Source organism: Hemiscyllium ocellatum, chromosome 32 (assembly GCF_020745735.1).
Source record: "Hemiscyllium ocellatum isolate sHemOce1 chromosome 32, sHemOce1.pat.X.cur, whole genome shotgun sequence".
Lineage (NCBI taxonomy): Eukaryota > Metazoa > Chordata > Chondrichthyes > Orectolobiformes > Hemiscylliidae > Hemiscyllium > Hemiscyllium ocellatum.
The window spans coordinates 28,657,263-28,674,264 of record NC_083432.1 but is presented as its reverse complement, the minus strand read 5'-3'; the positions used below and the strand labels follow the sequence as shown (position 1 = coordinate 28,674,264).

At 41.3% G+C, this 17,002-nt stretch overlaps 1 protein-coding gene across 5 annotated transcripts in view; it reads right to left on the bottom strand.

Moving 5' to 3' along the window:
- LOC132831040 (epsilon-sarcoglycan-like) overlaps positions 1-17,002 on the bottom strand; it is an 86,511-nt gene that overhangs the window by 45,801 nt on the left and 23,708 nt on the right. For 2 of the 5 annotated variants that reach the window (XM_060849088.1, XM_060849087.1), the window contains exons 2-5: positions 13,825-13,867; positions 6,248-6,376; positions 4,399-4,553; positions 335-407 (exon numbers count right to left, since the gene is read on the bottom strand). In XM_060849088.1, coding sequence (XP_060705071.1) covers positions 335-407; positions 4,399-4,553; positions 6,248-6,376; positions 13,825-13,861 — 394 coding nt within the window. In that variant the 5' untranslated portion in view covers positions 13,862-13,867. Of the gene's footprint in view, positions 1-334; positions 408-4,398; positions 4,554-6,247; positions 6,377-13,824; positions 13,868-14,168; positions 14,272-17,002 lie in introns of those variants that run through there. The other 3 variants (XM_060849091.1, XM_060849090.1, XM_060849089.1) reach the window with 2 other exon arrangements.

The window sequence follows — 17,002 nt, the reverse complement described above, 5'->3', positions numbered from 1 at the left end:
TAAATACTATTCATTCATTTGAACTTATGATCAGGTGACAGTAATGAAACTCATCAGTTGATCGAAAATCAGGACAACACTGCTATGTACTCAAAAGATTATTCTCATTGTCCAAACAAAACCTGGCAGACACTTGCACAACTTTGATGAGAAATGAAAGTAGCAACATGATTTCAAATGCATTATATATACAATTGTATAGCAACATTAATTTTCAAATATTTGCCCCTAACATCTCAAAAGAACTGTGTACACATAATAGGAAATACTTGCTTCTCAAAACCAATCAAACCTTTCATACTTCAAACCAATGGTTAAAGTTGTAGTTTCTCACCTAATGTCTGTTCAACATTAATGATGATGTTTTGGATTGTTGTCTCATACGTTTTTCTGTTATAGGCAGTTACCTAATCAAAACAAAACAATAATTAACCTCAGAAATTATGTATATTATGCAGTATTTTCATGCTTGTTGCGGAAATATGGATTTGCCTGATCCTTATATTTCAATGTACTTTTGATGTCAGCCTTTAAGTCAATCTTTGAAAACTCCAAATTCCCATCAAAAATTGACACTGATTTATGCACTAAGTAGAAAAATGAACCACCATTGTAGATGTCAGTGCTCACTATTTTGGAACATGATTCACATCTGATGCAAGCAGTAGTTGTGTCTTAAACTCCCCTGCATTTCCAAAACACAGCCTGTTTTGTCTGTTTGAGTTGCTGAATCTAATGAACAAGGTCCTAATAAATACATGCCCATTAGTAGTAGTATGAAAAATTAAGATAGACTGCTAATATAGCATGTTTTAGGTGTCTTTTTAATCACTGATGTATATGCAAAACACACCTTTTGGATCACTGCCCCAACTGCACGAAAAATAATGACTGTGCCACCAATTTTCATCACCCTTAATACCTGCTTCTGTCTTATTCCAGGGGCAAATATATCATATTAGGGCAGAACTAATCACGACAGTTGATGGGCTACCTAACATTGAGCTCCTCACCCCTTTTGAGAAGAGACATCTGCCTCTGACTGCTCCAACCAGTTGACTGACCCACTCCCTGGACTGGTATCGGAGGCTGCCCTTGACCTACCATGCCAGTAACCCCAGACTGAAGACTATCTCCCTTGAACTGAATGAGGACTGCTGACAACTATGACATGTTTCCTGGCTTTGATCTGTGCTAAGTGGCATGTTGTACAGCAGTACTGAGAACCTGGTGTGTCTGGTTGAGCAGCAGAGCACAAAAATCCAAAGCAAGGCAGGGATGTTTCGAGCTTCTAGGTAGGTTCCAAATGAGTGAGTGCCGAGAGAGCCAGCGAACAGGCCATACTTGCAGCTTGGTCCAGTTCATTGACTGGATGTGTCTTCCTGAACATAACATGTTGTTGTTGCGGCATTGCAATGATAGTTGCCATTGTACTTCAAATCACAGCATTGAGGTACAGAAATGTAAGTGAATCGGAGATGTTTTGTCAGAAGCTGACACATGTAGGTTGTCAGTGTCCATGGATATTGGGTGCATATGACCAGTGTTGTTGGAGCATGCTCTGTGATGTTTGTGCCTGGTGCTCAATGGACAGGTCCTGTAGAGCAAACTGTGATGAATTCACCAGCTATTTGCTCTGATGTCCAAGTCAAGAATTCTCAGCATCTATTTTTCTCGCAGCGGATAGTAAGAATGGAAGCTGGATATTAATGAGATGAGAAGTGCACTTAATAAGTCAGTAACTAGTAATTAACCCCCTTAATAAGGACCTCATTGCTGCTTAGAGATTCTTGCCTTGACACCCACAACTTAATTAAAAGATGCAGCGAGTTGCTCTCGATGTCGACATAGACCTGTTGGACTTCTCAAGCGATTCTACTACATTTTTTGCCACAGTCCACATTGTTCAGGCCCCAATAAGATTCTATCTAGAATATCTGAATTTTTAAAGTGAAATGTGAACATCATCACAATGAATCAAGTAATTAAGTTTGATCAGATTGCATGATGTGGTTGAGTGCTCATGATAGATGTTGTAATGTGAATTAGACCAATGAGGAACTTCCCTTGATTCAATGTATCCTGATCACGATCGAATTAAGTTAAAAATCACACAACAGCAGGTTATAGTCCAACAGGTTTAATTGGAAGCACACTAGCTTTCGGAGCGACGCTCCTTCATCAGGTGGTAGTGGCTACACGCCAGTCCAACATCGGCATCTCCAAATCACAATTGAATTAGTTACTGAGCAACAGTAGAGACAAAATCTGAATTTGTTTCCTTAACACCATTGACTGATTCCAGTGAATTTCAATTCTGGTCCTCCTGCTATAGGAAGGATGTTGTTAACCATTAAAGGATTCAGAAAAGATTTACACAGTTGTTGCTGGATTTGGAGAGTTTAAACTATAGGTAGAGGCTGAATAGGCTGGGGCTTTTTCCCTGGAGCATTGGAGGCAGAGGGATGACCTCATAGAGGTTGGTAAAATCATGAGGGGCATGGATAAGGTGAACAAACAAGGTCTTTTTCCCAGGGTCCAAAACTAGAGGGCATAGGTTTAAGGTGAGAGGGAAAAGATTTAAAAGGGACTGAAGGGGCAACTTTGTCACACAGAGGGCAGTGCATGTATGGAACAAGCTGTCAGAGGAGGTGGTGGAGGCTGGTTTAATTACAACATTTGAAAGGCATCTGGATGGTACATGAAAAGGAAGGGTTTAGAAGGATATAGGCCAAGTGCTAGCAAATGGAACTATATCAGTTTAGGATATTTGGTCAGTGCGGATGAGTTGGACTAAAGGGCCTGTTTCCATGCTATACAGCTCTGTGACTTTATCTTCCAAGACAAAGATCCCATTCTGTAGTTGATACAATTGCTGTTTGTCTTTAAAATAATGAAAGATGCAGCACAAATTAGGAATTTGTTTTTAACTACAATTCCAGCTTGATATTTTGTTTTCTTTGTCGCTAATAATTAAATATTAAATACATTTAACCAGTTAAGAGAAAACTGTCAATGTGAACAAAGATTCCGAATGTATTAGATAGAATTTTAAAAACAGCATATAGAAAAACTAATTTAGATTAAAAACGTTTAACATCCTTAATTTCACTAAAGTATTATGGTAATTGCATCCTTGCTATAAAACACACTAGAAATGAGCTACTTTACAATTGTAATAAATGTGAACTATTGAATTTTAAATTCCATTCTCTGATTCTTAGACTGAAAACCTTTCCTAGACTAAAATAGTTTTTAAAAAGGATGCAACATGGACCTAAACAGTCATCACCTGATCACAGGTTGTGGCAAGCTTTGGGAGAGCTACATGGAATAAATTTAGCTATCTGCACTGAAATTACCATTTTTATCTGAAAACAGGAATCAATGTCAAGAAATTCACAACTCCTGTTATATTTGCCTGTGCGTGATAATTTCATGTCAATAGTTAAAAGGCCCCACCTGCCTTTTAACAAAAGAGAAAGAACATGGATTTGTAAGCAGAAGCCTGAATATTTTATTTCTCTCTCTCTCTCCCTATTTCTGTCATTATCTCAGAAAGCAGAATCCAGTGATAAATTCAGAAAAGACCATACACTGAAAACTCAAATATGTACAAGTTCTGCTACTCCTGCGAATACAAGTCAATATTAAACAACTGTAGCTGTATATTAAGAATCTAATACTCCAAGGACTCTAATTATCCTCCTCTGTTCCAGGTAATTTCCCTTTGAAACATACTAAGTGTGCATATGTGTGCTTTTGATATTGCTTTTGAAAAAAAATTCTCAATGTCAGCAGGTAATAAACTCCTTTCTTTCACTCAAGTAAACCTTGGAAATTGCTTCCTTCATTTTCTAACAAACTATGTTTCAATTGAAGTATGATAGCTGCATGCTAAAAAGAAAGGAAAAAGTTTGTTGTGATCAACTGAAAGGGGATTAAATAAAGGATTTTTACCTCTCCCCCTCCCAGCTGGTTGTTACAGCCAGAATGTGAAATGGGTCTAGATTAGAGTGGTGCTGGAAAAGCACAGCAAGTCAGACAGCATCTGAGGAGCAGGAAAATCGACGTTTCGGGCAAAAGCCCTTCATCCGGAATAGAGGCAGGGTGCCTGCAGAGTGGAGAGACCCTGCCTCTATTCCTGATGAAGGGCTTTTGCCCGAAATGTTGATTTTCCTGCTCCCTGGATGCTGCCTGTCCTGCTGTGCTTTTCCAGCACCACTCTAATCTAGACTCTGGTTTCCAGCATCTGCAGTCCTTGTTTTTACCTAGAATGTTAAATGGGTGCCTATTTATAAGTCCAGCATATTTAGACTGTGAATATTTTACTGATAATTTTATGTACATTACAAAAATGTTAAGGTAGTTTCTCGTGCATAGAGAGAAATATAGTACTTCAATTATTCTCTGTCCAATGTCTTCCGAAGTCGGTGTGCCGTAGAGCATTCCATCATGGTATGCCGTCCGTTGTGTAAAGCGAAGCCACCGTGGCCGATCAGGATGGTCATCGAGATTCGTACTGAATGTGATAGGAGTATTGGTAATTATACCTAAAGTAGAGAGTTGAGATTGAACTGAGAAGTAAATAGCAATTTTACTGATGGAAAGGCTATTACCTCCATATTAACAAAAGGATGCTTCTTCTGTAACAAAAATGATCATTTAAAAACATTAAATTCATACTTATCTATTACTGTTGCCAGAAGGATCGTGTGTTGTACAAGAGAATGTGGAATGTACAGCACAGAAATAGACATTTCAGTCTAAATGGTTTCATTCATTGTTTATGATTCATATGAGCTCCTTCATCCATCTCTGCATCGACCCACCTCATCGTATCCTTCAATTTGTTTCTTTCCTGTATTTATCTAATTTCACCTGAAGCGTATCTGTGCTATTCTTCTCAGTGTCTCCTTCTGGGAACAAATGTTACTTTCTTACTACCCAAGAAAGAAATTTCTCCTGAATGCCAACTTGGATTTGTTAATGATTACCTTATAACCTTTATCTTAGGTTTGTGGCAATTAAATCTAATTTCTTCAAATGATATAAAGTTATGCTAAAAAAATAAGTGGAGCTCCATGTGCCCCTAAGGTGTCAGGGTCTACAGTCAGCAAGCAGAATGGGAATACTACAGGCAGGAACAGTGAAGTGACAGTTACCTACAGGCAGAAACTTCACTGAATCTGTTTTGGTAACTTTGACCCATCTGAATATAAACTGTGGATTTGCCACAAAACAACACCATTGCAACATTCCTTTAAATACGGACAATGTATTGGGCTAGTTGATCACATGTCTTCAGACTCAACTTTGCATCTCAGATTCCCTTTGTCTTCATCTTAGCCTGCTGTATCTTAATCTTCTATTTTTTCAGCCGTGGCAAAGATAACCTTGAGGCTTTCCAAAGGCTTTCTAAATCTTTTGACTTAGAATTATAATAACCCTCTTCCATTTAAATTGACTTTATCCAAATTTCCCATCTCTTCTTGTCTCCACCCAATAGACTCACATTTGCTGCTGTGCATGGTTACACAAATCTACTTACATTGGACAACTGCACATTATTTACACTTGAACGATCAGATGTGACCTGCGTCAGTCTTTAACCATTGAGAACTGACTCAGACCTGAAGACAACACTTGTCCTTTTACTACAGAACAGAGTCTCTATAAAAATTCTTTTTCAAAATTGAGCATTGAAACTTTGAAAATATTTTCGCAAATGCAACAACTGTGCTCCAGTTGTTTGTACCCAATCTTATTGTCAGTGCTGTTTGTTGTGTATCTGTGTGTCTAAGTTACCACACCGAAAGGATGCATTTATACTGCGGCTTCCAATTTCAGGCTGGCATTTCCAACCAGGCAGAACTTTGTTTACCTTGCTTGCTTTCTGTCTGGCTTCAAATGTAACCTTCCTATTTGGGACAGAGCTCCAGACATGCCTGTGTGGCTGCAGTATCAGAGCGATCTTCCCAGAGAGAGCAGAAAGTACAACATTCATGTTGTGGTTAGGTTAGTTTACAAAATATGTAAATGACCTCAGAGTTTTTTTTGCAAACTAATTTTAATACCATATTGGGTATAAACCAAAATATTGCACCACCTCTTTTTAGAGTCCTGTATCTCTCTCTCACTCTCTCTCAGCTCATCATTACTGCACAGTTGAAATTACTACAACAATGGTAAACTTGGAGCATCAATATGACACCAAAGAAACATTAAGTAAAATTGCTTTGCTCACCATATGTTTCCTGGAAGGATCGAAATCCTTCTTGATAGTGACCCCTCTCTAACACATGGAGAAATAAAACTCCTACAATGGGATTCACAGTCTGATCGGCGAATATGGAACATACCGTAGCGAGGAGTACTGCAAAGCAAAACAAACAAATCAAACAAACATAATTCAAACACTTTTCTGAAATTGTTTTGGAGTCATGCTTTTGTTTTCATTAGGAGTCTACTATAAAGACATTTCTCTCACAGGATGTTGGTGTCACTGATAAAGTCAGCATTTACTGCCATTCTCTATTTCCCCTTGAACTGAATGACGTTTTTTGATGCCATTTCCGACGACAATTCAGAGCCACATTGCTCTGGATATGGAGTCACGTATCTACCAAATCGAGACAGGATGGCAGATTTCCGTTAATGGACTGGATAAGTTTTCTTGACAGTGAATGGTGATTTTATAAGACCAGAAGACATAGGAGTTGAACTCAGGCCATTCGGCCCATCGAGTCCACTCTGCCATTCAATCATCATGGTTACCATTAGAGTTTTCAAATCAAGCTTTAAAAAGATCTATAATTTGCAATTAAATTCCACAAATTGCAGTGATGGACGTCACTGGATATTAATCAAGGGCATTAACCTAGGCTTTACGATTGTTATTTCAGTGACGTGATCTCTATTCCACCATCAGCCTCTGACTGCTAAGAAGGAAGAGCCACAAATGAAGCACTATGTGCCATGTTAGATAACATATCATAATAATTTGAAAAATTTAAGTTGTAAGGAGATTTTCATCTCTGGTATACTGTTTGTTGAGAGTAAGAAACTGGGCAGAGACACATCCTGGCAAATCTTTGCTCAGCTCACACACTGTCATGATCTTCCATGACATTTGAAATGGGCATCACTGTGTAAATGGGTTTGCCATCTCTCAGCAGTGACTTCATGCACAATTCTTTCTGCATGAATGCTTTAGTACTGGCATAAAGGCAGTGCCATACTGATAATGCCACTCGACAGAACCCCAGGTTAATGTTCTGGGGACATAAGTTCAAATGATAGATAATGAAATTTGAATTCAACATAAATTTGGAATGGATGTAGGTTTGTTCACTGAGCTGGAAGGTTCATTTTCAGATGTTTCACTACCATACTAGGTAACATCACCAGTGAGCCTCCAGACGAAACTTGGAATAAACTGCATGATCACTGTCATTTGCTGTTAAATCTGTTGCTTATTAATGTATTAATTATTTATTAATTCACTAAAAAAGAACAGATATCCTTCAGGAAAGGAGGTCTGTCATCATCAAATGGTCTTGTTGACATGTGACTTTGGATTTATAGCAATTTTCTGCTGGACAGTTGGGGCTGGGTATTAAATGGTAGCCAAGATGGTGATGAACAAAAAATACCAATAGCACTATATGTAAATTATGGTTTCAGTAACCAGGTACTTAGCATTGCCAGAGGTATAAAAAGATTCTGGAAGCTTCTTTGGGCAAAAAGGTAGGTGCAATTTATGAAGGGTATTTGATAAAAAATAAAAAGTAAGGCTGTCATACTCATTGATCTCTTCATTTCTTTCTCCATTAAGATGTAAACAGGTACCACAAGCCCTGTCACTTCCTGAATCCACCCCCTCCGCCTCCCATTGCGAATTAGCCTGACCACAGAAAATGCAGTTAATTCTCATGTCAAAACTTGTCACACTTGCGTTGATATTATTGCAGAGGGGAAAAATATTCTTGGAGTCTGATAGATCTACTAATGCAGTTGATTAGTTCACATACTTATTTTTTCCTCTTAGAAGAAGCATTGCAAGGATTAGTAGATTGCTTCTCTACCTGTTGAACCACATTATGAATGATCCTTTCTTCCAGCATCAACAAGTCCAGGAGTGGGATTTGAACTCAGAGCTTTTGGCTCAGAAGCAGTAGGAACAAGACCAACTGAGAAACAAGACCACCTGCAGTGTAACTAAATGAATCACATTTAATTGGATTTAATTAGGATGTATTTGCATTGACAAATGAACATTAATAAATGGTAAATGTAAATTATGCTTTAGCTTTGGACTTGAGGTTATTGAAGTAGTGTTGCAGCTTGAGTTTAATGGCAGACATAAAGAAAGAGTTGCTTTTTCATGCACACAAGCTGGATTGAGTCCTAAGTTGCAACTCATATCGAATCCAAACATTAAAAGTGTATGTCATGTTCTTAAAGGATGAACTGCCCACATCAAGGAGTGAGTAGCTGATGGAAACTCTGCGATTTATACTGTATAGCCTGCTCTGAGGAGGCACGTTCTGCAATTATGGGTACAGGCCAGAGAGAGCTCAATAGTTTGTGAAATAGAGACTTCCACAGAGGACAGTATCCCATCACAAAGTCAACCTTTATTTACACATGGAGAGTCCTTGACACAGAGCCAGTGCCCTCAGAGTCAACTCTCAGAGTGAACAGAACCCCTGACACTCCTGTTTATATCTGTCAGGCAGGGCTCCCTGATTGGGGCTGTTAATCTGATCCAATCAGGGAACTCATATTCTACATTGTCCATCTGGCTAACTTTGTTACAATCATTCCATCCCCCTCCCTCTCAGTCTGAGGACATAGGTCAGCTCTTCTTATTTTGTAGCTCCTCCCGGGGCATTTTAGCACCATGTCAGGTTCCTCCAACTCTGCCTCTGATACAGATGGTGTATAACACAGAAATTGCCTCTTGCACCTGCAGCATCTCGGAAGAAATTCATTCTCCTCTTCAGGCAGCAAAGGCATCGAGTAGGCAACATCCACTGTGTCCATTTCAAATATCAAGGTATCTTTAATGATTCGAGGAGAAAGTGAAGTCTGCAGATGCTGGAGATCAGAGCTGAAAATGCGCAGCAGGTCAGGCAGCATCCAAGGAACAGGAGATTCGACGTTTCGGGCATAAGCCCTTCTTCAAGAATGAGGAAAGTGTGTCCAGCAGGCTAAGATAAAAGGTAGGGAGGAGGGACTTGGGGGAGGGGCGATGGAGATGCGATAGGTGGAAGGAGGTCAAATGAGGGTGATAGGCCGGAGTGGGGTGGGGGCGGAGATGTCAGGAAGAAGATTGCAGGTTAGGAAGGCAGTGCTGAGTTCGAGGGATTTGACTGAGACAAGGTGGGGGGAGGGGAAATGAGGAAACTGGAGAAATCTGAGTTCATCCCTTGTGGTTGGAGGGTTCCTAGGCGGAAGATGAGGCGCTCCCTCTCTAGCCGTCGTGTTGTTATGGTCTGGCGATGGAGGAGTCCAAGGACCTGCATGTCCTTGGTGGAGTGGGAGGGGGAGTTAAAGTGTTGAGCCAAGGGGTGGTTGGGTTGGTTGGTCCGGGTGTCCCAGAGGTGTTCTCTGAAATGTTCCGCAAGTAGGCGGCCTGTCTCCCCAATATAGAGGATGCCACATCAGGTGCAGCGGATGCAATAGATGATATGCGTGGAGGTGCAGGTGAATTTGTGGCGGATATGGAAGGATCCCTTGGGGCCTTGGAGAGAAGTAAGGGAGGAGGTGTGGGCGCAAGTTTTGCATTTTTTACGATTGCAGGGGAAGGTGCCGAGAGTGGAGGTTGGGTTGGTGGGGGGTGTGGACCTGACGAGGGAGTCATGGAGGGAGTGGTCTTTTTGGAACGCTGATAGGGGAGGGGAGGGAAATATATCCCTGGTGGTCAGCTCCATTTGGAGGTGGCAGAAATGACGGCGGATGATATGCTGTATATGGAGGTTGGTGGGGTGGTAGGTAAGAACCAGTGGGGTACTGTCCTGGTGGCGGTTGGAGGGAGGGGCTCAAGGGCAGAGGAGCGGGAAGTGGAGGAGATACGGTGGAGGGCATTGTCGATCACGTCTGGGGGGAAACTGCAGTCCTTGAAGAAGGAGGCCATCTGGGCTGTACGGTATTGGAACTGGTCCTCCTGGGAGCAGATGCAGCGGAGACGAAGGAATTGGGAATATGGGATGGCGTTTTTACAGGGGGCAAGGTGGGAGGAGGTGTAGTCTAGGTAGCTGTGGGAGTCAGTCGGTTTATAGTAAATGTCCGTGTTGATTTGGTCGCCCGAGATAGAAATGGAAAGGTCTAGGAAGGGGAGGGAGGAGTCTGAGACAGTCCAGGTAAATTTGAGGTCGGGATGGAAGGTGTAAAGGTGTAGCCTCAGCGGTGTAAAGGTCGGTGCGCCAAACTACTACCGCGCCTCCCTTGTCTGCTGGTTTGATGGTGAGGTTGGGGTTGGAGTGGAGGGAGTGGAGGGCTGCACGTTCCAAGGGTGAGAGGTTGGAGTGGGTGAGAGGGGTGTAGAGGTTGAGGCGGTTAATGTCACGGCGGCAGTTGGCTATGAAGAGATCGAGGGCAGGTAAGAGGACAGCACGGGGCATCCAGGTGGATGGGCTGTGTTGGAGGTGGGAGAAGGGGTCGTCAGAGGGTGGGCGAGAATCTTGGTTGAAGAAGTAGGCACGGAGGCAAAGGCGGCGGAAGAATTGTTCGATGTCTCGCCGCATGTTGAACTTGTTAATCTGAGGGCATAGGGGAATGAAAGTGAGGCCTCTCCTGAGGCCTGATCTTTCATCCTCAGAGAGGGGGAGGTCTGGAGGGATGTTGAAAACACGGCAGGGCTAGGAGCTAGGACCTGCTATGGGGCTGGAACTGGGAGTGGGGGTGGGGTTACATTTAATGATTAATGGAGAGGGAGAACCCATGGATTCTGGAACAGTCAGAATGGCAATCGAGGAGCTGGACACGTTTTGCTCCTGTACCATCTGCAAGTTTGCAGCTTTCACGTGGTCCACGTGCTTATTCACCGACTGAACTTTATACATCACTAGACCCAACCTCTTGCCCATTCAGGGCCATTCCTTCACTAAACTTCATCCCCTGAAGTAAACTGTCTCTCTCATTTAGCAGTGTTGTGTTTGGCATTGGTGTTCCTGATGCTGTTTCACTCTCACCCCAGGTCCAGGAAGGTTAGATTTAACCTGGAATGGAGTCTACTCCCTGTTCGCAATTCTGCTGGAGCTATCCCTGTAATTGCAAGAGGGGTGGTCCTTGAATCAAGTAGCCATCAGGACCGTTTGGTATGTAGTCAAGCTGTAGGCTGTTTCTTCAAGCCTGCCATCAAAGATTGGACTGCTCCTTCTGCCAGACCATTGGATGATGGATGGTATGGAGCTGTCTTTATATGATGCCCAAAGTCCCTGCTATGTAAACAATGGCCCGATATCTGTGACCTGAAGTCTGTGTATTGCAAAAGATGTGCCCAGTTTTTCTCTTGTCATCCCTGTGTTCTATACATGTCCAGCCACTTTGAGTGGGTGTGCACAATGAGCCCAGGAAAGGACTTGCATAGTTGAAGAGTAACTGAGTCTAAGGTTTATCCGGCCATTCCCATGGATGTGGGGGAGCTGCTGGCAGTGACTTTTGTCCTCCTTAGCATACTGGGCACTTTCCAGGATGTTTCAATGTAGGTACAACTCTGGCACCCACCTACCAGTATGGAAAATTGCCCATGTATCAATTGCCCATAGACAGTAAGACTGTTCCAACTAGGTTAGCTTCTGAGTTAACAGTTTATTCTTTATCATTCGTCTATTTGAGGTTGAACCTCTCAGTTCAGAGACATCAATAAATTAGTTCTTCAGGGTAGAGTCCTAGGCTCAACCTGCTTCACCTGCTTCGTCAATGATTATCCTTCCACAATAAAGTCTGAAGTGGGAATATTTACTTATGACTGCACAATATTTGGCAACATTCACAGCTCCTCACACCTGAAGTGGTATATGTCCATATGCACCAAATTCTGGACCACATTCAAACTGGGACTGGAAAGTGGCAAGTAACATTTGAACCATACAAGTGCCAATAAATGACCATCTTCATAAAGAGAGAACCAAACCATCTCTGCTTAACATTAAATGGTATTACAATCACTGAATTCTCTACAGGTGTTGTTCGAGGAGTTACGATTGACTAGAAACATTTGTGATTATATTTGAAATGGACTGGTTGGACCGAAGGGTCTGTTTCCATGCTGAATAACAGTATTAGTCCATGACCCTGGAGCAGCTATGTAAGCATTGTAGCTACAATAGCAGTCAGATCTCTAATAATTATTGTCAAAGCTCAGAGAACTGCTGAGAAATCTCTACCTGATCTAACCTAAGTACAAATTTAATACTTTTTTCTTAGTTTTCTATCCCTGATGGGTCAGGACCACAATGTTAGGGTCATATGGGGGCTGAAACCTGCATTGTGTGAGTAACAGTCACTCAGCAGTGACATTCCCTGAATTTGTCAATTATGGGTCAAAGATTAGGCCTGCAGTCTAGTTCATGACAGTCACTGGACTCTTGAAGCAAATATGAGGCCCTCCAGCATTGCAAGAGATGAAGCCTGACATCTCAGTTAAGTAACATATAGCTGGCTTCAAATTTAAGGCACTCTCTCTCAAACGTATTTTAAAAATCTTTAAAAATGTCTTCAGGAACAATGGTAGTTTACCATTGAGGAGGGAGAGTCTTTTCACCAGGCTACCTGAGGGCACCATGGATAAAGGCAGGTTGAGAACGCCTCGGAGCCTGTTTGAACTGCTGATTGCCCAGCCTCCTGCCAGAAACTGACTCTCAACAACTAGCCTGGTGATCAGTGCCCCTGGCGCGACTAGAATTCTCCAGTAAACCTCTGACAATGGACCTTAAGATGAATTTAATTGTAGTTAATTGAGTATGTATCTTTTATCGATGGGTAACTCTGTTGACATCAATCCTGCCTTGGGGCAAATAGCTCAGGGGCGGAATGTAACCACCAGACTGACACACAGGCTGTAGAGCAAATTTTCCCACATGTCTCCCTTCACCACTCGCTATTCAAGACTTAAAGCTCTCACAAATTATTTTTGTTTTTTAGAAAGATCATCTATCCCAGGTAGTATTGAGATCTAAAGGTTAACTATACAAAAATTAAAATGACCACAACACAGGGATAAGTATTTTTCAAAGTGTATGGTATCAGTTTGATTAGGTCATTTAAACTAAACCGTTTCATTTACAAATTAAGTCGTGTTCTGTCCTTTTGGTAAATGTTACATCTTGTTCAGGGCTTCAACTAATACAGCAGTTTAAAACATTACATGACATTAGTGCTCATGGAACAAGGCACTATTTCTTCCTTGTAGTTGCCTTGTCAAATTTCACTATAAATGCATTGAACATAATGGAACCATGGCAACAATTTAATATTAGCACATATTTGAAAAGAACACCTCCTTATCTCCTTTTTTCTCCAACACATCCTGGTCATCTACTCAAAAGTCTAATTGCTTAAAATAAGCTTTAATTTTATGTTAAAAGATAGGAAAATGCTTCATAAAGAGTATTATAATTTTGGATTGATTTCAAATTTTATTGCAACGACAGTATTGACTTACATACTCTGTTCAGAAATGGAATCAATAGTTCAAAAAAATTGAAATGTTTAGTTGCCAGATAAAATAAACTCACTTTGATATGTATTTTCTAATATATAGATGCATCATTTCAAGCATTAATGGAAAATTCTGTAAAAATACTGAAAACTTGCCTGCAGAAGCATAAGTCCAAACTCTATGCGTCGCCATCTTCCTCTGGAAGGTAAAAATAAAATGCTTTGATTTTGACTGACAGCAACATAAGGAAGTTACTGGAGCATTCCAAACCAAGAATAATTGAATGGAGATGATCGCACTATTTTGGGAATTTTTTTTAGTCACCCTCGTTATATGCTCACTAAAAAAGTATGTCTGAACTTCTCAACTTTGAAACCTGTCAGAAATTAAACTCCATGTACCATGTTTCTTATTTTGGAAACAAAACTGATTTTCTCTTCAAAAATGTGTTTGTAATGCCGCACTTTTAAATCTCAAACTACTGCAGAAAGTAGATCACCTTGGATATTCCTGTCTGATGAAGAGATTTTCCACCGTTAAAACCAAAAACACTTTAGATAAATGAAGATCCGAATTCAGGAAGAAGTCCTGACCAGCAATAAATATTAATGCCATCAGAAAATACATGTCATGCCCCTAGGATTACAGCAACTTGTGAACTTAAACAGCCAAAGTGGTTAGGTAGTATGATGGCTGATATTTTTAGAAGCTAGATATCACTGAGTGCGTATCATGAAAAGACTATAAACAGATTCCAAGCCAGCCAGTACCAAAATGTGTTTTGTTCCAGTTGTAGCACAAATGAGGTTTGTGGGATTCTCATTATGTCATGACTTCTGATGGGTTCATATATACTTAAATTAATACAAACAGTGCAATGTAATCTCCAGACAAATCCTTTGCCTTAGTAGGGGTGTTCTCATGTAGCATGGTTCTGTTCTTTATTCATGTGGTCCCATCCTGGCACTTGGCTCATCCTGATGAAGGGCTCTGGCCCGAAATGTCAAATTTCCTGTTCCTTGGATGCTGCCTAACCTGCTGTGCTTTAACCAGCAACACATTTTCAGCTCATCTGTATGTTGAGCAACTTAAAATGTTATCACTCTTAAAGCAACATGACATTGATGTTTCCACCGATGTTGTACTATCTTCTCTTTTCTAACAGTGGCTAAGATATTTGCTGCTACTGCCAAGTTTGTGACTTGGTTTGGATTTCTTTTACAGTTGTAATACAAAGAACAAAGAAAGGTTACAGCCCAGGAACAGGCCCTTCGGCCTTCCAAGCCTGATTCGATCCAAATCCACTGCCTAAATCTGTTGCCCAATTCCTAAGCATCTGTATCCCTCTGCTCCCCACCTATGCATGCATCTGTCCAGACGCATCGTAAATGAATCTACCGTGCCTGCCTCTACTACCTCTGCTGGCAACATGTTACAGACACCTACCACCCTCTGTGTAATGTACTTGCCGCATGTATCCCCCTTAAACTTTTCACCTCTCACCTTGAAAGCGTGACCTCTTGTTATTGAATCCTTCACTCTGGGAAAAAGCTTATCTCTATCAACCTGTCTATACCCTTCATGATTTTGTAGACCTCAGTCAGGTCCCCCTCAATCCCCTTTTTTCCAATGAAAAAAATCCTAACCTACTCAACCTCTCTTCACTGTGAGCACCTTCCATACCAGGCAACATCCTCGTAAACCTTCTCTGCACCCTCTCCAAAGCATCCACATCCTTTTGGTAATGTGGCGACCAGAACTGTACAGAGTACTCTAAATGCAGCCAAACCAATGTCTTGTACAATTTTAACATGACCTGTCAGCTCTTATAATCAATACCCCATCTGATGAAGGCAAGCATACCATATGCCTTCTTGACCACTTTATCCACCTGTGCAGCAACTTTCAGGGTACAATGGACCTGAACTTCCAGATCACTCTACTCATCAACCTTTCCCAAGGTTCTTCCATTTATTGTATAATTCTCTCCAGAATAAGACTTCCCAAAATGCATCACCTCACATATGCCTGGATTTAATTTCATCTGCCACTTCTATGTCCAACTCTCCAGTCTATGTTCTCCTGTATTCTTTTACAGTCCCCTATGCTTTCTGCTACTCCACCAATGAGTGTCATCTGCAAACTTGCTGATCATACCAATAGTGCCCTCTTCCAGGTCATTTATGTATCTCATAAACAATAATGGCCCCGGCACTAATCCCTGCGCAACACCACTGGTCACCTTTCTCCATTTTGAGAAACTCCCTTCAACTACTACTCTCTATCTCCTGTTGCTCAACCAGTTCTTTAGCCACCTAGCTAGAAGACCCTGCATACCATGTGACTTCACTTTCTCCATGAGTTTACCATGGGGATCTTATCAAACGCTTTACTAAAGTCCATGTATATGACATCAACAGCCTTTCCTTCATCTATCGACTTGGTCACTTCCTCAAAGAACTCTATTAAATTGGTAAGGCACGATCTCCCTGCACAAAACCATGTTGCTCATCACTGATTCTTTTCCAAGCAATAATAGATTTTATTTCTCAGTACCTTCTCCAGCAACTTTCCCACCACTGACGTCAGACTCATTGGTCTGTAGCTACCTGGAATATCCCTTTTACCCTTCTTGTACAAGGGGACAACATGAGCAACCTTCCAGTCCTCCAGCACCTCACCTATATTTAAAGATGCTACAAAGGTATCTGTCAGGGCCCCAGCGATTTCCTCTCTTGCCTCCCTCAGCAACCTGGGATAGATCCCATCCGGTCCTGAGGATTTGTCTGCCTTAATAACCTCTAGCCTACCCAAAACATCTTCCCTACTTATATGAATGTGATCCAGACTAATCAAACTTCTATCTCTAATCTCAAAATTCATCATGTCCTTCTCCTCAGTGAACACTAATGCAAAGTAATCATTCAGAATCTCACCCATTTTCTCAGATTCAACACACAGCCTTCCTTCCTTATCATTTTGTGGACAAGTCCATTCTCTAGTTACCCACTTGCTTCTTATATAAGAATAAAAGACTTTGGGATGCTCCTTAATTCTGTTCGCTAAAGCTATTTCTTGACCCCTTTTAGCCCGCTTGATTCCTTATGTAAAACTGATCCTACTCTCCCGATATTCATCCGGGGCCTGTTCTGTTCTGAACTGCCTGGACCTTATGTACATTTCCATTTTCCTCTTGGCTAATCGTACAATTCCTCCTGTCATCCACAGTTCACAAATCTTGCCTTTCCTCTCCTTTGCTTTCAACGAGACATGCCTATCCTGCACTATCTTTAACCTATCTTTGAATATCAAATGTGGACTTCCCTTCAAATA